The 24,660-nt window shown below is 49.4% G+C and overlaps 1 protein-coding gene across 1 annotated transcript; it reads left to right on the forward strand.

Annotated features, from left to right (window-relative positions):
* Positions 1-510: 510 nt before the first annotated feature.
* On the forward strand, positions 511-23,512 carry TEKT4 (tektin 4). Its single transcript, XM_054992349.1, has 6 exons — positions 511-2,306; positions 3,725-3,795; positions 18,969-19,112; positions 19,532-19,754; positions 21,100-21,254; positions 23,163-23,512. The coding sequence occupies exons 1-6, from the start codon at positions 1,773-1,775 to the stop codon at positions 23,377-23,379; spliced, it is 1,344 nt and encodes a 447-aa protein (XP_054848324.1). The 5' UTR covers positions 511-1,772; the 3' UTR covers positions 23,380-23,512.
* The last annotated feature ends 1,148 nt before the right edge of the window (positions 23,513-24,660 follow it).

Below are 24,660 nucleotides of genomic sequence, written 5' to 3' on the forward strand. Positions count from 1 at the left end.
GAAGGCTCTGTCAGTTTCACCTCTCCTTCTAGGAGGCAAAGAGGAAATAAACCCTCTGAGGAGCATCTTTGCTGGTTCAGTAGAGAGGGGAAATTGACAGAGCCTTCCGATCTGTCTTTTAAAACTCAGCTTCCCAGCTAACATTGCGACTTCCTTCACATGAGTGTCCTCGTGTAATTTGTCTCTTGTAGTTTAGCTCAAAGACTGCAAAGATCTGCGTTCAAATCCCTTTAGTCGGAGGGAAAGGGAACTATAAACAGCCAACTTCGTCTCCCCTTCCTGGGCCAAACCGTTATGTGACAGAAGCAGCACAGAGATACTCGTTCCTGATTCAGGCACAGGCGAATCCTGGGAGCCAAGGATCCAACCCCTGGCAGCTGCAAAGCACCTGGGTGGCCTTCTCAGGTCTCAGCCTAACGTGCCTTGCAGGGCATTGGAAGGCTCCCATGAAGGAGGGGAGAGCCAGACGCCTGCAGCTGACGCCTGCTTGCAGGAAGGGTTGGATGAAAACGAGTCAGGGGGACTGATCGTCTCGGCTCAGAAAGCATTGCTGTCTTTGACGCATGGCAGACTGGGCCAAAGGCAGGGTGCTGATCCACTGCAGGATCTGAGTAGGAAACCCGGGGTGGAGGAGGCCTCCCCTTTATTGCTCTGGGAAGGGATGCAGAAAGAGCAGGGCATGAAAATATTGCCCCTGCATGGCGAGAATGAATTTCACGCCCCTTTTTCATCTCCAAACTTTCCCTCGATATCAAATCTTTAGTGGAGACGTGCAGTGGGAACCAGGGCAACGCAAGCACACGTTAGCCAGGGCGGGGAAGCGGCTCATCTGAATGGCATACTTGTCTTTCATACAAGCTTCGTGGTTCCCCAGGTGAACTGTATACTCCGTTGCTGGTAGCTGGTTGTGTGTGCCTGTGTGGGGATAGTGGCCTACTTTGCTGGTGGTGGAAAGTGCCATTAAGTCATAGCTGACTTATGGCCACCTCTGCTGCAGTTTTCACGGCAAGAGACTGATGGAGGTGGTTTGCCATTGGCTGCCTCTGCAGCCCTGGTCTTTTTTGGAGGTCTCCCATCCAATTACTAACCAAGGCTGACCCTGCTTAGCTTCTAAGATCTGTTGAGATCAAGTTTGCCTAGGCTGCCCAGGTCAGGGTGGCGTATTTTACAGAGGCTAAATGAATTGGGCAGAGAACCATTTTTGGCACCCTGTGAAGTAGAGAGGTGTGAATATTTCTAACCGTATCAAGAGATCTACTTATTTAGAAGAGGATACTTTCTCCCTTTAGTCTCTGATGTCACCATGCTGACATCACCTGTGTTTTGAATTCCCCATCATGTTTTTTTCTTGGGGGATGGACTGTTTTTATTTTCGTGTGTTCCATAGCTAGGGTGTAGTGTGACCTGGCTGCTTTTTGTGTCAGAAGAGCGCCCAAACATTTCTGCTTCCATACTTCGCCCCAGGATGTTTTCCTTGTCTTTGTATGCCTGCAGTCTCCCATGCACCAGTGAGCATTCCCCACTTGGCTCATTGGCTGCCTGCGTCACCAGGGGCAACCGGAGAACACACAAAGCTTCCGTGCAGCAGTTAGGATTTCTATACACACTGCCTGCCTGCTCATTGGCTAGGGACATCGCCCATAGCAACAGGAAGACGCCATGCAAAGCCTGCCCGGGTGCAGGCCAGCATCCTCTGGGCCGGGGCTCTCCTGGACCAGGTGGTGGGACCCTCTTGAGCGGCTCTTCTCAAGGACTGCCTGGGAAGGTTAGCCATGGCCCAGACCGGCGTGCTCCTCACCCGGGAGCCTGCTCCACAGACCGTCCCGGTCTCTGAGCTCCCGATGAAGGTCTATGAGGCAGCTCTCAACACCGGGCCGGAGTCTTCTTGCGGGCTGGCCACGGCGGGCTTCCGCACTGCCAAGTACCTGCCTGAGGAATGGCACCAGAACAACTACATCCGGTACCACGAGGCCTTTGCTGACCGCGACCACTCGGAGCGATGCCGCCAGGAGTCCCAGAACCTGGCAGCCTACACTGCCGACTTGGCCCAGCGCACCCAGCAGGATTCGACCACAAAAGTGGGTGAACGCCTGCAGGATATCCACTTCTGGAAGTCGGAGCTCCAGAAGGAGATCGAGGACCTCACGGCCGAGACAGACTTGATGGCTGCTCAGAAGGTGCGCCTAGAGCGGGCCCTCGACACCACTGAGACCCCCTACACTATCACCACTGACAACCTTCAGTGTCGGGAGCGCCGGCAGCCCCCAGATCTGGTGCGGGACCAGGTGGAGGTGGAACTGCTTAAGGTAGGCCGTTTTGTGTATCACTCAAGCTTATTCGGCCTTGCGGCCTCTCTCTGTCCTCCCTTCCTTATTTTATCCTCACAACGACCCTTTGAGGTAAGCCAGGCTGAGAGGGAGTGACCCGGATCAAAGTCTCCTAGTAAGTCTGTTCCAGAGTGGAGACTGCAACTACTGCTCTTCCTGGTTCTCACGCCTCATTCTTAGTGGTAGATCCCAGTTTAGTATAATTTTTATAACATGCGTGGTAATTCTGGATCTTCTGGATCTTTAAAGCACTTTGGTCACACTAGCGTTTTTTGATCCTTTGTTTTGGTCTGTGATATTTTTAGAGAGCTTTTAAACATATTTTTACTATGGCAACATTGGCCGTTGGTCAGCTGAGGTGTCCTCTATATGGGGACAGAAAAGTGGGGCAAAAACATTCTAGATAAACAAGATGGCAAAGGCTTTTTCAGTGTTAGAAAAAACCTCACAACTTCAGACTGTTAGTGCTTGTGGAGGGGAGGAATTAACTTTTAATGTTTTGGGTGGGGGGGGAACAAGGGGAAATCCCTGCAACTAGAAAACCAGTACACCAGAGAGTGGGCTGGGCTCATTTTCCTCCTTGATGTACTTGGGTTTTTTGTTGTATCCAAATGTGACATTCCCCTCCTGCAGTCTAAAGGGTATGATTCATTGTCCAATCGTGCTACCAAGGCAGTTCAGTACCAGTGCAAGTTAAGCAGGAGTAGTTAAGTTTGAGGTGATTAAAATAAACCAAATTCTTCAGTGTCATTTTGATGGATCCGATTGTTTCTGGCTTAAGACAGACTGAATTGGCTACAAAAATCTGGATTCAGCAACCTTTGTTCTTTTGCAGAACTTCCCTTATTCTATATATAATTTATTCTGTGACGTCATCTCTTTTGCATAATTGTTTTTTTTCTAAAACAGAAAATCTTAGTCTCCCTAGAGCAGCTCAGTCTATCCTGACTGGTGACAGTTTTCCAGGGAATGTACAGAAGGGGCAAAGCCCCTCCCTCTTTATCCCTCCCTTCTCCCAGGAACCCAGGGGGCACACCTGGTTTTCCCTTCCCCATTTCTCAACAGCCCAGTGAGGCTGCGTGACTGGCTGAAGACCACCCAGCACAATGCTGGGGCCTGTTATTGCACCCCCCCCCCGTGGCCTCCTCGGACCTGCCACTTAACCTGCAGCCACACAGCTGCAATCAGAGAAGAACGAGAAACTTTTTCCTTTAATGAATGAAAGGTGAATTCTGCAGCAAGCACCACGCTCTGAGTCTTTTCACCGCTCCAACAAAGTCATGGCGATGGTACAGCCTTGCCAATGGCCCATCACAAGGGGGGGGCATTGACTGTTGCGAAGGAACCCCCCCCCCTCCATAGTTCCCGCTACTAATATCTGGTCCGTTTTCTTCCAGGAAGCCGAGCTCATCAGAAACATCCAGGAGCTCCTGAAGAGGACTCTGAAGCAAGCAATTAACCAGATGCAGTAAGCTCTGCCTTCCCCTGTGACCAGGTGACATTTTGGCAAACTGCCCGTGGAAAGGAGTGCAGCTTGCTCCCAGTGGGGAGGGGGAACAGACAGGGCAGACTTCACAGTAGCGAGGGAGGATTTGCTTCGTGGAAGGGCATCGTCCTCCAGGTGGATATGCCTTTCCATGGGGGGGGGTGCGGGTGTGGGGCGGTCTTTCTTTGGTGAGTCCAGCATTGATGTGGGGGGAGGTCATTTGACATTCTAGAGCCCACCTCTCACAAAGAAAGCAGGAGAACATAGAGCTGCAGGCAGATCCCTTGCAAATTTTCTTTTCCTCAATGGACTGGAAAGAAGAATTTGTACAGCATTCCATGGGAACAGAGCTGCAGCTGGAGCTTACAAGGACAAATAGGAGAGGCTAAAACGGAGGGGAGCCAAGGGGTGGAGCTCTTGAGTTCCATTAAGGAATCCACCCCCCTTTGAGCACAGATGCACACTGATCTCTGCCAGTTTTAAATGGTCTCTGTTGGGGTGCTGATTCTTTTCCAGGCCAAATTCAAAGTGCTGGGCTTCACAGAGACTGTGCAGTGTGATGGCCAAGAGTGGTGGACTAAGGCCTAGGAGAACCAGGTTCAAATCCCCACTCTAGCCATGGAAGCTCACTGGCAGGGCTTTTTTTCAGCAGGAATGCGGTGGAACGGAGTTCCAGCACCTCTTGAAAAATGGTCACATGGCTGGTGGCCCCGCCCCCTGATCTCCAGACAGAGGGGAGTTTAGCTGGAGCGGCGCAGAGGGCAATCTAAACTCCCCTCTGTCTGCAGATCAGGGCAATTTCAACTTCAAACTCCCCCCTTGTTCCAGCTGACCCAATGTGATGTCATTGTGCGGTCCTGAGTTCCACCACTAAGTTCCACCACCTCTTTTCCCAGAAAAAAAGCCCTGCTCACTGGGTGACTGTGGATCAGTCCTTCTCTATCAGCCTAACTAACCTACTTCACAAGGTGGTTGTAAGGATCAAACAGAGGTGTAAGCCTTTCGGGAGAAAGGTGGGGAATACATGAAGTGAATACATTCATAAATTGAAAGCCCAAAGAAAACTGGAGACCAGGAAGGAGGGCCCGTTCCCACAGAGACCCTCTTCTTCGTGCTCATCCATCCTGCAGAGGTTAATTGTGGGGCCAATGATGCGCTCTCAGCCCTAACCTACCTCATAGGGTTGTTATGAAGATAAAACAGAAGAAGGGAGAACTACGTAATCTGCTTTGGTTTCCCAATGAGGACAAAGGTGGGGTATAAATAAAGTAAAATAAAATTAAAGAAAATAGCTGGCACTTAGTTTTTGATGTTCCAGGTGCCAAAGGGAACCTTGGTGCCTGCAACTCTTTTCAGTTGCATGCCTTTCAGGTTAATGTTTCTGTCAGGTTGGATCCTACAGGTGTGTTTCGTTAGCTGTGGCACTTCCAGCAATGGAGGCTAATGCTCTCTGACCTGTCAGGTCCCTGTTCAGCTCGTCTCGACCATTAATGGCCTTACACGAGCCATTTGCTCTGAGCCTTCTAGGGTTTCCAACTTTCTGGAGAAAATCTGTCCTGTCCCTTGCACAAAGGCTTGATGGGATGTTATTTGCTAGGTGAACGTAGTTCCTCCACACCAAGAAAAAGTCCAGCTGCTTTTTCCACACAGTAAACCTCGGTTAAAGAAAGCAGGACATTTTTTCCCAGCTCTTGTGGTAAACCTTAAAGCCTCCCCTCCCCGTCTGCAACAGGGAGGGTAATAACACTGGCCTACCTTACAGGGCTGTCTTAACATCTGTGTGTAGCCGTTTGAACAAAGCAAATATATATATTTTTAAAGAGAGCGTGTTTCCCCGTCGTCAACACCAGATGGCAGCATTAGCTAAGAGATCAGAAATGTTTCCGGCCTTGCTGGTTCTCTGCAGCTTATTTGAGTGGCTGAGGCAGAGGTTGCCCCCCTCCAAGAAATGCCTGCCCCACCCAGGCCAGCCACCTCGTCCAGTGCAGCTAGAGCTCCCCTTCCACTCACAGAAGAATCGGCCCCCCCTGGGCTGTGCCATCAAGAGCCACCAGAAGCTGCAGGATGTTATATTGCATCAGAACAGCTGCTCCTGCTCTGTAAACAACCTAAACAAAACCCTATAAGCAGGGCCCAGAGGCCAAGGCTGCCCTCTGTTGTTGCCTCCCAGCACCGCTATTCAGAGTTACACTGCCTCTGGCCATGGAAGTTTCATTTTGACAGCTCCCCTCCGGACTCGGCACTCAAACCTTTCAGTTTTCTTAGCCAATGCTGCCATCTGTGGGTCGTCATGACTGGGAAATACGCTCTCTCTTTAAAGCCAACAAACCCAGTCACTATATTCTATTTCTATGATGGATATTAATTGCTGGGATTGCAGGCTTGGGTGTAAAGTGAAGCATGTGTGTATTCACCCATAAAATAAATAAGGTCCAGCCACCCTCACCCTGAGCTCTGTCACGCCCAAACATCCTTTCTGCGCGCGTGTGTGTGTGTGTGTTCGTATATGTTTGCACTTGTAAAACAGCTTTGTAAAAAGTCTGCAGAACACCAGTTTTGCAACCCCCACCTCCGTGTGCGAGTATTACTTGAATAATTTCTGGCACCTTTATGGAGGGAAAAAAGAGAAGAGGCAACTCTTACTTTTTAGTTCATTCCAATGACTTGTATCCCACCTTTTCCAGAATTAATTGCCCAAAGTACCTCTTAACCAATTAAAACATGCAGTATAAAATACAATCAACAATGTGACTTAAACTAATCTGATGGGAGCATGAAGAGGAAGGGATGGGGGAAGCAAGCAGATCCATTGTGAAGCAGTGCTGCAAAAACAGGGGCAGACCGTCTGTGCCCAGACTAGCCAACCAGAAACCCTTTTAAGCAACCCTCAGCTAACGGCAGAATAAAACAAAACCTTTTTTACCTTGGGTTAATTATCAAGGTGCCAAGCAGACATTGTGGGGAAGAGCAGTCCAGAGATGCGGGTCACCACTGCAAGGCCCCCGTCTCTAGCTGCCACCAGCCTTGCTTTCAGGAGGGGGCCTCTGGTGAGAAGCTTTGTGAATGGGCAGCTTCGTACAGAGGGGGGCTGTCGCCTGGAGAGGAAGCTTTCCCGCATGCTCAGAGGTGCCTTTCCCTTGCCTCAAAGCAACCAAGGAGCTTCAGTTCACCTCCAAGACTGACCCACATATTTTGGCCTTTTGTGAGTTGGAGCCCACTTTGTGGGAGGCCTGAAAGTTTATCCTCACTTGGTGGAAACAGGTAGACACAAGGGCAAGGGGATTAGGGGGAGGAAGGGAAGGGAGAAGGCCAGGGGATGGGGGGGTACAAAGATGCTTTTGAAGAAGCCAGTCATGATTCTTGGGATCTGAGTTTTGATCTCCAAGCAGAGCAAGCTTGTGCCTTCAGGCTGTTGGCCAGGGGACGTTTTCGATGATGAAAAGGGCAGTTCTGCACCTGGAGACCCGAATGCTGGCTTTGCTCTGGCTGTTCGATGGAAAATACCCTTTACTGCATCCTCCTGGTGTCATGTCTGCACCCCTGCATCCATGTCATCGTTCTAGGTGTTGAACCATTGCTAATGCTGTGCCTTGATTTCATGTTGCAAATGCTCTAATCATCACTTTCGTTTCTCCCCCTCTAGCTGTCTGAGAACCCAGCTGTGTTCTCTCTTCCTTTGAAGCTCGCTGGAATGACCTTCTACTGTCTGAAATGTCACAGTTTCTTTTTATGCCTCTTTGTCCTGTCTAGCTAAACTCCAGAAGAAGTTCCCAGACTCCTTCCTGTGCAATTCTGTGGTCTAGGTGGGGGTGGGCGGAAGGTTTGAGTATTTAGAACTGTATTTTCCTTAAGTCTCTATTCCTATCAAGGAAGCATGTACTGCTTGGATGCTCTCTTGCCTCTGAGTAAATCTATCGTCATATATATATATGGAAAGATTGGATTTCTGAATAAAAACCATTTAACCAAGAGCTTGGACTTCTTGCTGCAATGGTACAGAGACCCGTTTACCGTATCCTGCCATCCATAGCCTGACACCTGGCTGGCTGGTGGAACCACCTTGCTTTGTAATGACCTGTAAGGGAACAGGACATGGCATGCAGCTGGCCAAGTCTGTTCTGAGCCATGCCAGTTTCTGCCTCCATAGATGGACTTCCAGCCTTTGAGGTGGCTCACCAGGCTGAATGTCATTTTGCCCGAGGCAGGTGGAGCCCTGGGCTCACACATTAAAGAGCTTCCGTTGGCAAAGTGGACCTCATCGCTTCAGATCACAGGGAGGGGATCCAAGCTTTGTCCATTCATTCATATAAAACAAATCTGCCAGCAGGGAGAAAAGCCCCCCCCCTCCCCTCTTGCCTTGTGGTGCTGATTTTTTAGCTGCAAGGTATTTTTCATAGGGGCAGCATTCCAAACCTGTGATTCTCCCCCCCGCCACCTGAAGTAGCACAGTCCATTTCCCGGGAGTTCAGTTCCCCCAGGAACCCGAGGCACCCCGAGGCCAACAGCTGTTTAGAATTCCCAAACCTGACTGGATGCTCAACCTGTTGGCATTTGCAAAATTCTTGGCAAGTGCTGCTATAGATAAATATTTGCATAAAATGGGATCTTGACATACCTTGTGCCGCATTGCTTAGGTTACATTCTAATTACCATTAATCACTTCCATTAAAGCAAGTGTCAGGTGTGGATTCCACCCGTGTGAATTCATTCAGTTTAGAGGTGATCTCAGTGCCATATTATTTAACGGCTTCCTTAGCCTGTCCTTTACATTGCCCGCAGATAATCATGTGAAGGGAGGAGGGGGGGAACGTGCATTTCTGTTCTGTGCGGCTGGGGATTGAGGAAGGAAGCCCATTTATGGTTACAACTTTTGCTATGGAAATCTCCTCTAACTGGATTTGAGGATTATGGATGGGTTTGACCCTTGATGCTGGTTGAAAAAGCAGAGGTCTTGAAGGATACTGTGCCTCAGAACTTTGATGGAGTCTAGTTGGCTCTGACTGACTCAGTTAAGAGCCTAGGGATTATACCCGATCCGGCACCGCTGCTACAGAAACAAGTAAATGCAGCTGCAAAGAAGGCCCTTTCCCAACTTAGACTAGCCTGGAAGATGGCCCCTGACCTTAACACAAGTGACCTGGCCACCTGGATTCATGGCACAGTAACATTGAGACTAGACTACTGTAATACTCTTTGCATAGGTCTTCCCTCATAGTTGACTCGGAGACTCCAGCTGGTGCAGTGCTGCAGCTCATTTACTCTGAGGAGCCTGACAGAGCATGCCCGTCACTCCCATTCTGCTGTCACTCCGTTGCCTTCTCAACAGTTACCAGGCTCCATTCAAGGTCATCAAGAGTATCAGCTTCACTTATCTGAACTGGGCCTTCTGCAGATACCACTGTCAGACTACGGATGAGAGGATGTGGTAGAGAGGTCCCTGCACCATTGCAACAAGTAAGTCCAAGCTCTTGGTTAAGTGGTTTTATTCAGAAATCCAATCTTTTCCATACATATGTCCATAGAGTTACTCAGAGGCAGGAAAGCATCCAAGCAGTACACGCTTCCTTGATAGGAATAAAGACCTGAGGAAAGTATAACTCTAAATGCTCACTCATTTCCCCCCTCCCAGCTAGACCGCAGGTTTGCGCGGCGAAAGGGTCTGGGAATGCATGAGAGTAAACTGTAACATTTCAGACAGTGCAAGGCCACTTCTGTGAGCTTCAAAGAAACGAGATAACACAGCTGGGTTCTCAGGCTGTTTGAGAAATGAAAGTGTTAGAGCATTTGCAAAATGCAAACAAGGTACAGCATTAGCAATGGTTCAACACCTAGGACATATAGCACAATGACATGGATGCAGGGGTGCAGACATGACAACCACCCTGCAGCTGGGCAAAGTCAACCGCTGCCTGCCCATGTGCTTTCCCTCTGGCACCCTCCACCTTATGGAACGGCCTGAGGAGGTCAGGAAGGCTCCCATTCTCCTGGCTTTCTGCAAACTATGCAAACCTGAATTATTCAAGATGGCTTTCTACTCAGATTATAGGGCTGTATCCTAAAAAACAACCCAAAGAGATTCCTTGGTAAGGGACACGGACTATAGACTACGCTATTGGGTACTGTCTGTTGATGTAGATACACTCCTACAGGGTGTAATTAAATTGAATGTCCTAACAGTTGATCATATTGTATTTTGCTCAGTGCTTTACTAGGGAGAGGGATTATATGCTATGCTACTGAATACTGTCTGAGGATGCAGATAAGCACCACTAGAGACTTTGCACATTGCTTAACATGTCATGCAAATTAATTCTGCATTGTTTCAGAAGATTTCATCTCTATGCTCGACTTTACGCTTGTTTTCAAATTTCCTACTGCCGTACCCTGTTGTTCATCTACGGTCTTCCTGTGCAGTCCCACATGGGACTGCGCACGCGCAGGCCTGCCGATACCGGAGATTTTAATAGCTAAAAACCACCAGGGGGCGCTCCCGCCTCCAAGCGCGCATGCGCGGCCACTTTCCCGCCGAAACGGCTCCTAGGAGGTGGAGTGCCCCTCATATACCCTCAGTTTCTCTTTCGCCGCCGATCATTGAGGTTTACAGCTTTCTTCGTTCGCGATGTCTGAGAAGGCCTTGTTTAAGCGTTGCGAGACCTGCAATCGTAAGATGACAAGGTCGGATGGTAATTCCGTTTGCTTATATTGCCTTGGAGAAACACACAACACTCAGGCGTGCAAGCATTGCCGCGCGTTTACCTCCAAGGCCAGGGCGAAACGGGCGGATCGTTTGCATGCCTTCCTCTGGCAGTGTGCGATGTCGGTCGAGGACCCTCCACCGAAGTCTTCGTCTGCTCCGTCTGCGTCCTCTCGTCCTCCTGTGGCGTCGGGTTCCAAGACTCCTCGTTCCCAACCGTCTCCGAGTCGCTCGGAGTCGAGGCCCGAGAGGATCCCTTCGGGTCAGAGTTTGTCGGAACCGACCGCTTCGGTTCCGAGACATTTGACAAGTCGACCTCCTTCGATCTCGTCGGCTGTCCAGGCTTCACCCGCCCATGGAGCCCGTAGAAGTTCGACCCCGTCGGTTCCGAGGTCGACTCCTCCGACTCAAACAACCTCTACGGTTCCGACGACTTCGGATCCGTCTGTAAAGTCGAAGACCGTTCCTGAAAAGAAGAAGAAAAAGCATAAGCATTCCAGCAAGCATGATAAGGCAGTGTTGGAAGGTCTACTCACCTCTCCCCCGTCGGTTACGATCGACTGCACTCCTGTCCAAGTGGAGCAGCAGGCAGAAGCGGGTGGTCGTCCGCAGTCCAAGACTCCTCCGGACCGGGAGACTCAGGAGGACGACGTCATACTCCTCGAGAAGCCTCTTACGCCTTCGGGTCCGACCTGATCGGCCTCCTACAAATCGGGCTCGGTTCGTTCGGTTCGGAGTCGACAGAGTTGGTCTACCCATTGCTCTAGCTATCGGAGCCCGCCGCAGTCCTACCGGAGCCGATCCAGGGAGAGTCGACGTCGAGATGAGCCAGCTCCTCGTTATTTTAGTAGGGAGAGTTCATACTACTCTGACCGGCATTATAGAGGTGCTTCGTTGTCTCCCTCGTTTCGAGTCGGTTCCAATGTTGGGTATGACCCGTCCCGTCTTCCGTCGGATAGGGTTTCTTCGCGGCCCTGTGCCCACTGCAGTGTTTCTCCTTTGTCGGAGTCACCTGAAAGAGAAATTGGGCCATCTGATGAGGCTTCACCCACCGATGATTTTCGGGCCTATAACGAGTTGCTCCAAAGAATGGCGAAAGCCTTGGACCTTGAAGTGACTTCCACTGAATCTAAATTTACCGATAAGATATTGCAACATATCTATTCGGGATCAACTCCCTCGATTGCCTTTCCCCTTATTGAGGGGTTTGCTGATCTTTGGAAGAAGCTGCAGTCTCGACCTGCGTCTGCTACGGCCACTAACTGGAAGGTGGAGAGCTTGTACAGAACCAAAGATGATGCTTATCCGTTCCTGGCTGTTCACCCTCCTCCATCCTCACTTGTCACTGAGGAGATGCAAGCTCGGCCTCGCCAGGGCTCTCTGTCGGCTCCAACTGACAAGGATAGTAGGAAGATCGATGCCTTGGGCAGGAAGTTGTATACTTCAGTTACGTTTGGCATCAAAGTGGCGAATTATGCCGCGATGATGGCGGCTTACCAATTGTTCTTATGGAAGAAGGTGGCATCTTTCCTTCCAAAGATTCCTGAAGACCAGCGCACCTTGCTTCGGGTCATTCAGGAGGAGGCTGTCCGCCTGTCCAGACACCAGATCAATGTTGGTAGGAGTATGGTTGACACCGCATCTAGATCGCTCCTCTCCTCGGTGGTACTGCGCAGGTACACCTGGCTTCGCACGACCGCCCTACCAGTGGAGACGAGGAACAGGGTTGAGGACCTGCTGTTCGAGGGCAACACCCTGTTCTCGGAGAAAACTGACGAGTTCCTCTCTAAGAAGAGGACCGACTGTCTGACAGCCCGCTCGTATGGGGTTCTACACCAGCCGTCACAGCAGTCTTCTCGCCCATACTATCGCTCCTTCCAGCGTGGCAGACAACACCGCTATCAGCCCTATCAAGGGCATGCTTACCAGCCGTGCAGGAGCTACCAGAGCCCACAATCTGCCTTTCCCAGACGGAGACAGGGCCAACGTCCCAAGCCTGGTTCCCAACAGCATCAGGCCAAGGACCAGGACCAATTGCATAAGCAATTCTGACAATCACAGGGACCTGACCCCACATTTGGGGACAGGTTTAGTGCTTTCTTGGATGCATGGTGTTCAATTTGTTCCGATGTTTGGGTTTTGTCTATTATCCAGTTTGGTTATAAAGTTGAATTTCTTGGTTTACCTTACCTACGTCTCCCTGTGTTTTCTTCTGACCCCCCTCGTTCAGAGATCCTGGGGGAGCTCTCAGCCCTATTGCAGAAAGGGGCTATAGAGGAGGTTCCGGTTGCTTCAGCTGGTTTGGGATTCTATTCCAACCTGTTTCTAGTGGAGAAGAAAGATGGTGGGCTTCGGCCTATCCTGGATCTCAGGGGATTGAATAAATTTATACGAATTCGTAAATTCAAAATGGTTACTTTACAAACGGTTTTAACTTTGTTACCCTGACAGTCTTGGTTTGCAGTCCTGGATCTGAAAGATGCGTACTTTCATATTTCAATTTTCCCTGAGCACAGAAAGTTTTTACGTTTTGTCTATGGTCAACGTGTTTTTCAATACAATGTTTTGCCCTTTGGGTTGGCCACTGCACCTAGAGTGTTCACTAAGTGTGTGGCAGTGGTGGTGGCTTATTTACGCCTCCAGGGCTGCCAAATCTTTCCTTATCTGGATGACTGGCTCTTGGTTGGTGATTCTGCTGAATCTGTATCTAATCAGGTGTCTCTCACTTTAAATTTATGCTTACGCCTGGGTCTTTTTGTTAATCAGAAGAAATCCAAGTTGACCCCTGTGCGCTCCATCCAATTTATTGGAGTAATTTTGGTGTTAGAGATGCAGGCTTCTTACCTGCAGAGCGTGCTTCAAAAATCAAAAGACTTATTTCGACTCTTCAGAGGTGTCGTTTCCAATCTGTTCGCTTTATCCAGACCCTTTTGGGTTGCATGGCTTCTACTACAGCAGTGGTTCCACTAGCCAGGTTATTTATGCGACCCTTCCAATTGTGGTTCAATTCGGTGTTCTCACCGGCCCGTGATTCTCAAAATAGGAGGCTTTCCGTCCCTAGGGGGGTGGTGTCCTCCCTGGAGTGGTGGCTGGATGATGCTAATTTATTTAAAGGGGTGGAGTTTGGTTTTCGACAAACTCATCTGTCAGTTACTTCGGATGCTTCCCTTTTCAGTTGGGGGGCTCACTGTGCAGGCTTTTATGCCCATGGGTTATGGTCTGAGTCTGAATGTGAGGAACATATTAATATTCTTGAGTTACGGGCAATTTTATATGCGTTGATCTCCTTTTCAGATGTCGTGTGGAACAAGTCCGTTCAAGTCCTGACAGACAACACGACGGCAATGTTTTACATCAACAAGCAAGGTGGCACGGCGTCTGTGGCTCTCTGCACAGAGGCGATGAGGCTCTGGAAGTGGGCCATAGATCACGCTGTGTGGCTGCATGCAGTTCACATCCCGGGGGTACAGAATTCCATGGCGGACCATCTGAGCAGACTCCACAGGGAAAACTACGAGTGGTCCCTCCAAGACAAGTATCTCGCCCCTATCTTCTCGGAGTGGGGGACTCCAGAGTTGGACCTCTTTGCGACAGTGGAAAATCGCAAGGTCCTAGCTTATTGTTCCAGAGGAGGAGTAGGCCCAGAATCAAGTGGGGACGCATTTCAATTAAGTTGGTCAGGTCCCCTGTGTTATGCCTTTCCTCCGTTCCCGCTTCTGGCACGGGTCCTCAGCAAGGTCCAGAGGGACAGGGCGTCCGTCATCCTGGTGACCCCGTATTGGCCGAGGCAACCCTGGTTTCACTCCCTTCTGAGTCTTCAGACTTGATCAATCCGTCTCCCGGTGGTTCCCGATCTCCTGACCTGCGGGGGGGGGGGGTTCTTCACCACGACATCGGGAGACTCAAACTCACAGCGTGGTTGATCAGACCGGGGGTGCCTTCTCCGAGGCTGTGACTAATGTTCTCTTGAATGCTAGACGCTTGTCTACCAGGCAGTCTTATGCCCTTAAGTGGGACAAATTTTCTGTGTGGTGTAGTCATAGGAGCTTGGATCCTTTTCAGTCCACCCTTTCTGATATTTTGGAATTTTTGTGGGAGGTGAGAAGTGGACTTAACTGGAACTACAGAGACAATAAAACATGCCCTAAGCCGGAGAAAGCTGCACACAACTCTTCTGGAAAAGAGATGTGTTCCGCTTAAAGGAGAAGGGGGGGGATTTGTAATGATTTCAAGAAATGGGTGCATGTGTCTTTAAATGTTTGGTGAGATAGGTGAAGAGTGGGGGGTGAAAGAGAGAGATGAGTGAGTGATATGATTGGTTGATGACAGAGTGGGCGGAGTGAAGGCGGTTTTCAGTTACTGAGGAAGAGAAAAAAGATTCAGTTAGGGCAAGAGAGGCGAGCTGTGTGCAGCCTGAGGGTGTTCATGTATTTGTGAGGGAAAGGCAACCTGAGGGGAAGCCTGAACTGAGCGTGTCTGGGAGACTATATATTCACTCTATTTGAAGAGGCTAACTGTGTGTGAAGCCTTACAAGAGATCTGTGTGAATGAGTTTGGATGAAGCAACTAGAAGAACTAAGAACGACTTTTATGTAACCAATACGCTTCTTAAAAAAATAAACTGTGTTTTGTTATATCCCAGAGTTATCTCCCATTCCTATCCTCAGGGCCACATAGAACCACGAAGGAGCCTGACGCTCAAACACGTTACGAAAGGGAGAATTTAAATAAAACATTTTGGAATAATATATTCCTGGTGGCAGCAAACTACCCAGAGGGTGTAAGGGGGAGATTTAAAGCAAAATCCACCCTAAAGAAAGTGAAGATCATAACAGGAGGGTTTGGCCAACTCCTCAGTCAAGGTTTATCTGGCAGCCATCTCTGCTTTTCACCCTCCGGTGGATAGAAAATCTGTTTTTTCCCACTATTCTGCTAAATTGTTTTTGCGGGGGTTGAATAATTTGTTTCCCCCTGTGCGGGCTTTGGTCCCTCAGTGGTCATTGCCCCTGGTTCTGACTCGTTTGATGTCTAAGCCTTTTGAACCCTTGGCTTCCTGTCCACTCCGTTTTTTGTCTATGAAAGTGGCCTTTTTGATTGCGGCTACTTCAGCCAGGAGGGTTGGGGAGCTAGCGGCGTTATCCTGCGAGCCCCCTTATTTGAAATTCCACCCTGAGAAGGTCGTTCTTCGTACAAAGGTCGAGTTTTTGCCTAAGGTGGTATCCCATTTTCATTTGTCTCAGGAACTGGTTCTGCCGGTTTTCTTTCCAACTCCGGCTTCTGAGGCAGAGACAGCCCTTCATTCTTTGGATGTTCGCAGGGCCATTCTATTTTATTTGGATAGGGTGAAACCGTTTAGGATTGACTCTAGTTTGTTTGTTTGTTTTGCTGGACAGCATAAAGGTAAACGGGCCTCGTCTCAGACTATCTCTAGATGGGTGGTCCAGGCTATACTGACTTGTTATTCTGCTGCTAACTTACCTTGTCCTTTGGAAGTGCATGCCCACTCCACCAGGTCCCAGGCGTCGTCAGCGGCTCTCTTCAGGGGTGTTTCACTCCAAGACATCTGCAGAGCGGCGACGTGGGCCTGGGCGGATACCTTTGTGAAGCATTACGCGCTGGACATCCTAGATAGGAAGGAGACAGCGGTGGGCACAGCAGTTCTGCACTCCATCTTTGAGTGATGCTTTGGCGTCACCTCCACCCAGGTATTTAGCTTTGGAATCTTCCCATGTGGGACTGCACAGGAAGACCGTAGATGAAAAACAGGTTTTACTTACCATAACTGTTGTTCATCTAGGTCTTCCGTGCAGGCACACATGCCCTCCCTCCTTCCCCGCTAACTCTTTTGGTAATTACCTTGCAGGGGGCGGCGAAAGAGGAACTGAGGGTATGTGAGGGGCGCTCCGCCTCCTAGGAGCCATTTCGGTGGGAAAGCGGCCGCGCATGCGCGCTTGGAGGCGGGAGCGCCCCCTGGTGGTTTTTAGCTATTAAAATCTCCGGTATCGGCAGGCCTGCGCGTGCGCAGTCCCATGTGTGCCTGCACAGAAGACCTAGATGAACAACAGTTATGGTAAGTAAAACCTGTTTTATCCTTCCACTGAATATTGCATTGAGATCGAATTGAGATTGATATCTTAATAACTTTCCGGGGGAATTAAGGGTATTCAGCTCTTGAGTCTCCCAAGAAGGGCAGTTGCTATGTTATCCAAGCCAGTCAAAATTCAGACCATGTAATAACATAAGAGACATAAAAATCAGTCCAATTATCCCAGTTGTAGCCAGATAAGGAAAAGTTAATCAAAAGGCAGTTGAAGCTGGAGAGCAATTAATAGGGCTGTTCTTGCATCGCCATCTTGCCTCCGGCTGCAGATGAGAGGGTTTCCCCATGCCTGCTGAGGAGCTCCCAGGTAGCAGGTGAGCCGTTCTGACCCTGAGTCAGTCCTCTCTGCAGGTGCAGGCAACAAAGCGTTTCCATCTCAAACACCGCTTCATAACCTAACTTTTGCAAAAGAGGCTCTGCGTGACGAGCTCGAGTATATTGCTTCCATTCTCAACAACTTAAAACATTCTATACACCAACTGGGAGACGTGGCTGAAGCTCTCAACTGACGCCTCCCAGGGACCAGGAGGCTAAAAGCAAGGCAAGCCCTCCAGCTCACGTTCACAATGGTGCCGGTACTAATGGTAACTTATCATCTAAGATCGATTTAACTTTGTTCTGTAGTGCTCCCAAGAGAGCTCCTGACACGGTACCAAGTAAGGGCTTGAGTCCACCGCTTTCAAGTATTGAGGAAACAGCTTCAAGGACAAGCTCTGTACAGTTCCTGGGAGAAAAACGCTTAGGTGGAGCGACTCAATTGATTCTACAGCCCTTATGGTAGCGTGTTGAGTCACTCTAACTTCCTATATAATGAGGAGGTTGAGGATACAATTTCTCTTTCCTCTACTTCCTTAGACTTTGGGACACCCATTCCGTCTATTCCACCTGAACAAAAGAAGACAGCCATCTAGCCTCCCCTTCTATTCAACAGGCTGCTCCCACCTTCCACCCCCCCACCCCTGCTTACCTGGCCAACGGGGGTGGCGCCCCCCCCTGGGTGGCACAGTATGCTCCTATGTGCTGCAGCAGCCCAATTCAGCTGGAATCAGGCCAGATTCGGCCCAGATTCAGATTTGGCCCAGATTTAATCCGATTTGGGCTGTTGTGCTCTGCAGTGGCAGGATTCAGGCTGATTTGGGCCTGAATTGGGGCACTGCGTAGTGCGGGAGCACTGCCGCGCTCTGCAACAGCCTAATTTGACCCAGGTTTGGGCCGCCGCATAGCACAGGAGCACTGCCGCACTCTGTACTGACCTGATTTGGCCTCCTGGGGAAGTCCCGGAAGTGACGTCATTTTGCAAGCCAGGAGTATGCGCACAAAGAACAAGGTAGGAGCCAGCTCCCACAACATCTCCCACTGCGGGGCTAGGAGAACCTGGCTACTCTGTTGGGAGCACACAGTTGTTTTCATGGGACACACGATTGTTTTCATGTAAAGTGCGTATATTAGTTCAAATTTTGACGGATCCGGTTTGGTAGTTAGCCATACGTTTCTGGTTGAAGTTAAACTCCTCCATCCCAGATTAACTTCTTAAATTTTTGTGGATAGTTTTCGATCAAAGTGGATGGGAGTAATAGAGGAGCTTCTAGGTTTCTCTAGTATAGCACTTTTACATCTGGGCTATCAGGAAGCCAAAACAATAATTAAACAGAGACTATGGGATATTTCTCTCCAGTTGGCCATATCTCAAGCCCATCTTTTCCCAGCAGTGGGGAATTATAGCCAAAACTTTGTTCCACCCTCATACTTCCATACATTGGAATTCCCCAAACACCGTAGAGCTTTTACCCTTGCTGGACTAAATGTTCTTCCATCTTCTCTTCTGGACGGGAGATATGCTCGCATTCCATACGAGAAACGTCTGTCCATGTCACTCTGGTATGGTAGGAACAACTGAGCGTGTCCTCTTATACTGTCGGCTTTATCAGAACATTCCAAATGTATATATTACTCCACTTACGCCCAATTATCCTGGTAGATCAAATCAATTTTATATTTCACTCCTTCTTGGCAATCATTGTAATTAAATTTCTTTTAAAGTAGCAAGATTTTGTGCCCTGGCATGCAGAACATGGCTTTGCTTTAGCAAATTTTACCTGTATTTTATGCTTAGTATATTTTATATATTTATGATATGTATTTAATATATAAGTCTGTTGATGATTTTGATTCCCATTTCTGATCTTGGATCATAACAATAAACATACAATATGGATTTTGATCAATGAATGTCGTAGCTATTGATTATATTGTATTCACTTGCAGTGTGTAATCTGTGGTGGATCTCAGTGAGAAAGGTGGAGTAGGAGTAGGAGTAGTGGTAATAATAATGATAATAAATGTGGTCCTTTGTTCCTCCAGGTTAAACCGAGATCACAAACAGCTCTGCGAGATGGACTGGTCAGACAAGCTTGAAACGTACAACATTGATGAGAAGTGTGGTCGCTACAACAACCAGAGCACCAACATCCAGTTCCATCCGAGCTCGTCCAAGTTTGAGGACAGGTAGGGAAGGCCGCGCCCAAGAGCCTTGCAAAAACCATCTCCCATGGCTCAGAAAACCAGGGCACATTTGGGAGCCTGGTCCTTGTAAAACCATTGGTGGATCATACCTAATTGCGCCGTAGTGCAAGGCAACTTCTGTACGCCACTTACCAAACTATCTGAAACCAGGGTTCCTCAGGGTAGGGAAGAACCTAGGGCGTCAAGCCGGATCTTCCCCTGGTCTATTACCTGAGAGGCTCTGTCAAGAGACGCCAGGCACTGGCACTAGACCTCTTGCATGCCAACCCGACCACTGAGCCTCTGGAGATGTGGTCTGATGCCATGGGGACCCATGCTCGTTTATCTAGACTTAAAAATATTAGACTACTTTACTGGCTCTATGATGTGCTTCCTCCCTCTGGCCCCCTCCCTTCTCACAGTGCTTCCACGCCAGAGACCTGGGCGAAGTACAGCCACGACAACATCTATCGGGCCGAGCGAGAGAGGCTGGCCTCTGTCAACCTCCGTGCGCTGATCGACAACATCCTCCATGACACAGCTGAGGACCTGCGCATGCAGTGCGACACGGTGAACGAGGCCTTTGCCAAGCGCTGCGAGGAGCTGGACGATGCCAAGCACAAACTGGAACATCACCTGAAGAAAGTAGGTGCTTCTGTTCTGTCCCGGGTGCAAGAGGCTGTTGGCCACGGTGGCTAAAGAGAACCTCAGGACACAGAGGCAGTGTATCTAAAAATACGGGGGCACAAGAAGAGGGGGAAGGCTGCGGTCCTTTATGCCTGGCTGCTGTCGCGTAGCGGCTAAGTGGTTGGGTTGCAGGTCAGCACTCTGCTGGTTCACATCTCATGAGTGTCATGAGTTCAGCTGTATTGTGAGGATAATAACAACACTGACCTTGTTGACTCCTCTGAGTGGGCACTAATTTGCCTAGAAGAGAGGTATATAAGTGCAGTTACTATTATTATTATTGTAGGCCTTTCAGGGACACGGGGCCTGTGTTTACTGAACAATCGAAGAGCCAATTGGCTCTTTATACCCCCTCCTTCCTCCCCAATTAGGACTCAAAGCAGCTTACGTTGTTCTCTTTTCCTCCATTCTATTCACGGCAGAGTAGGGATTTGAACCCGAGTCTCCCACATCCTACATGGATGTGCACAAAGTACTCTACCACTCTGACAGGAAATTAAGTACCTTAAAAGGGAACGTGTGTCTAAACAAGTTCCTATGTTCACTTTTTTTGAGGGGGGTGGGGGGAGAAACAGCAATACTTACAACAAGCAAGAAAGTATACATACACAAGATTATCCAGGAGATGTTAAGTGTTAAATGGTTCATTCAGTATAAAACAAACGTTAACAACTTCTTTACCAAGGAATTATCCCTTAAATCAGCAAATTACATTTTTCTTGAAATTCTGTAGCACCACCTCTTTCCAGAGCGACTTCCCCAGCCTGAAACTTTTAAAAAAGCCGCTCTTTGGTGTCGTGGTTAAGAGTGCAGGACTCTAATCTGGAGAACCGGGTTTGATTTCCCCACTCCTCCACTTGAAGCCAGCTGGGTGGCGTTGGGCCCGTCACAGCTTCTCAGAGCTCTCTCAGCCCCACCCACCTCACAGGGTGATAGTTGTTGTGGGGATAACAATGACATAGTTTGTAAACCGCTCTGAGTGGGTGTTAAGTTGTCCTGAAGGGCGGTATATAAATCGAATGTTGTTGTTGTTGTTGTTATTCTTATTCTATCACTTGCTAATGAGTATCATAGTTTGCATTTTTTGCATAGCAAGGGATGGCAACACAAACATATTTTATCGGGGAAAACAGCGCCTGTGCTCAAATGGGAAGTTAAAGGGATTTCAGGGGGCATCCGAGTTGGGAAAGCCGTTCATCCGCCTGACTCTCTGGACAGCTGGGCACTCCTCAGCGAGAGCTCCACTCCTGCGACTTCCACAAGGTGGTCCAGTATTGCTTCCAATGAATGTTTGTTTTGACAGACACTTAAGGAGATCGGGGATCAGGAGTACAACATTGCTGCACTCAGGCAGGCCATCAAAGATAAGGAGTCACCCCTCAAAGTGGCTCAGACGAGACTGTATGACCGCTCCTTTAGGCCAAATGTTGAGCTCTGCAGAGATGCTGCCCAGTTCAGGTGAGGTTCCTTGAGCAGGTGTGTGTAACCTTCAGCTTGGCGGGTGGAGATGGGAATTCAGTCCAGGGCAGTTTTGATTGTCTTGTAATGCTAAGTAAGATTGCCATAGTAGACCGCTATCTGATGTGCCACCAATCGAAACGGACACCCCACACCCATGTATCCTTTGGGGTGTGAACATGCACTTGGGGAAGTACTACTCTACATTAGTTGGTGGTGGGTAAAGAGTGCTGTCAAATCATAGCTGACTTATGGCGACCCCTAGTGGGGTTTTCATGGCAAGAGACTAACAGAGGTGGTTTGCCAGTGCCTGCCTCTGCAACCCTGGTCTTCCTTGGAGGTCTCCCATCCAATTACTAACCAAGGCCGACCCTGCTTAGCTTCTGAGATCTGATGAGATCGGGTTTGCCCAGGCTATCCAGGTCAGCACCTGCATTAGTTAACGGGCACCCATATGCAAGCAAGAGATCTCAAGCACATGCAAAACGTCCCCCTCTCCGCCAGCCAAATGCAACCCCCCCTCTCCAGAGTCGCTGGTGGCCTGAAGATTTAGAAGGACGGGGGAGAGTGTAATGTCCCATTGGCTGATCACCGTCGCAGTCATTGCTCTGTGTGTGTTCCCCAAATGTGGGCGAAGGTACTGACTGTTCTTCTTTCCGCTGTCCCCTTGATGATGGCCCCCTGAGGGAAATTGCCCTCTGGGCCCAGTTTGTTCATGCTGTCAGCTGTGCCCACCTGATTAGCTGGCATTATTTGAGGCAGCAGCTGAATGGATTCATAGTAAACATCTCCAGACTGTAGCTGGAAAGCTAGCAGGCAAGCCATTACTTCAGGAATGTCCTTGAAACTCTCCGCTTCCTTGGGAGGAACATTTCATAAGGGAATTTTCTGTCTTTTTAAGTGTAGGATGCATTAGTTTGTTAAATTGTGCCAGGGTGGCCCACGGGTGAGCAAGGAAACAAAGAGGGTGCACTGCTGTCCCAGCACACAGCACCTCAGTGTTATGCGTGGACGCAGGCGATGGGGTTGCAGCAAGATCTGACGGGCTGATCCTTGTGGCTTCCTTCTTTGGAGGAAAAAAACCTAATGGGCCAAAGAAAAAATATTTCTTGGACGTGTCCCCTGTGGTGGGGCAAATTGCCATGGCAAAAATCTTGGCCCCAACGAGCTCACACAAAGCACATTGTGTCAGTTGCTGGACACATTTTGATTGGCTCGGAAGTGTGAAAGCAGCATGGCTCACAACATCAGCAAAGTGGGGCAAACAATACATCTGCCAGGCTCAAGGCGGAGGCTAGAGATTTGCCAGATTGCTAAGGTCCAGACAAAGGAGGCTGATGTCTTTTCTCCCTCTTTTTAATTCTTAAAAATCACTGGAGAGGGGCCACAGTGCAGGGGCTTTAGGGCTTATTTTAGGTACTTATTTTAGGTATAGTGGTTATATACCGGCAGGGCTTTTTTTCAGGGGGAACGTGGGGGAACGGAGTTGTGGCACCTCTTGAAAATGGTCACATGGCTGGTAGCCCCGCCCCCTGATCTCCAGACAGAGGGGAGTTTAGATTGCCTTCCGCGCTGCCGAGCGGCGTGTAGGGCAATCTCAACTCCCCTCTGCCTGGAGATCAGGGGGCGGGGCCACCAGCCATGTGACCATTTTCTCCAAGGGCAACCCACTGCATTCCACTACCTATTTTCCCAGAAAAAAAGCCCTGTATACCGGGCAGAAGTTTCCCGGTCCAGCCTCCTGTTAACGGGTCATGTGATAAGCATTTGGGAAAGATGCTTCCGGTCCTGAGATCCTAGAGAACTGCTGCCCATCAGGGGAACAAGGCAGGGCTAGGAAGACGGAGGGTCCCGCTCCGTCTAAGGCTGCTCCGTCTGTTGCTCTCTCTGTTCACTAATGCTGCCCAGGCTGATCAGCGAAGTTGAAGAACTGAATGAGTCCATCAAGGCGCTCAAGAAGAAGCTTTTGGACGCTGAGCAGTCTTTGCGGAATCTGGAGGACACCCGGATGAGTCTGGAGAAGGAGATTGCAGTGAAAACCAACAGCCTCTTCATCGACCGGCAGAAATGCATGGCCCACCGTACCCGATACCCCACCGTTCTGAGACTAGCAGGTTACCAGTAGGGACGTTGCCTCAGCTAGCGGGGTAGATGTTAGTCACCAAGAGTCATAGGAATGTAACTTATTAAGGCCCCATAAGTATTTATGCTCCCATCTCCCTCCCCTATTCTTTTGTTGAAATAAAATTCAGAAGTGTGGCAAGAAATCCTTGACCGTTTCTGTTGCATGGGTCACCTCGGCCGGGTTCAGCGGGTCCTGGGTCCCCAGCTGGGCTTCCTGACCTCTGGCATCTCATGCAGACACGTGGCTTGGCTTTAATATTCATGGCGGTTCTTACCCAGACAAAATATGTTGTTAAGCGTGCCCTATCTGCACAATGTATAATGTTGATTTTATGGACTTGCATTCAAAAATATGTATGTTTCAGGAGGAAAATCTACATCATCAAAAAGAAAATGGCCTGAAATAGGGCGGGGGGCACTATAGGTTTGATTTGCATAAGGGAGAAATACACTGAAATTGGGACTTGGGGTTCAAATGAATGGTGGGGGTATAAGGAATGCGAACTCTTCCCTGCAGAGAGTCTTCTGGGGCACAGGGTTTGCCTTTTCCAAGGAGGTTCATTTCCCTCTGACCTAGACTCAGAAGTCTGGCGGGCCCTGAAACTCGGGTGCTAAGTTCTGCACTTCCAGAAGCACATGGGAATTGTGAATGAAAGAGCATGACTCCCCCCCCCCTTCATATGAGTGAGCTGAAGACGAGTTCAAGGCAAGGTAAGTATTTGTAACTGAGCCATTACCAAGATGCAGAACACGCTGTTTATGAGACCGGACCCCCCCCCCCGCGCCCCAGCTACGCACTCACACGATGTCGGGGAAGAGTTTGCATTCCTTCTACCCCCACCATTCATTTGAACACCAAAACGTATTTATTTATTTTTGTTTGTTTGTGTGCTTATTGGATTTTCAGCCCCCCCTCCCCACAAGCAGGCTCAGGGCGGGTTACAATCATAAATAAGGTACAATAGGTAAAACCAATAAAATAGCACCTCAGTGCAAACATGGATATCCACATTCCAGATGGGGCACCCTTCCCCCTTTCCCTGCCCACCATACACAAGGGAAGAAAAGGGTGGAGGTGTGGGTTGGTGAACCTCTAACTCCTCAAGCACGGGGAGGCAGATGGACCATATGTCCCCCCCCCACACACACACTGACAGGAGACCAGCAGGGAGGCTGATTAGATGGATCCAGTGCTGGCCTCAACCATATGCCTGGCGGAACAGCTCTGTCTTACAGGCCCGCCAAAAAGATACAAGATCCTGGCGGGCCCGAGTGTCTTCCG

This window comes from Eublepharis macularius, chromosome 12 (genome assembly GCF_028583425.1).
Source record: "Eublepharis macularius isolate TG4126 chromosome 12, MPM_Emac_v1.0, whole genome shotgun sequence".
In the NCBI taxonomy this organism is placed as follows: Eukaryota; Metazoa; Chordata; class Lepidosauria; order Squamata; family Eublepharidae; genus Eublepharis; species Eublepharis macularius.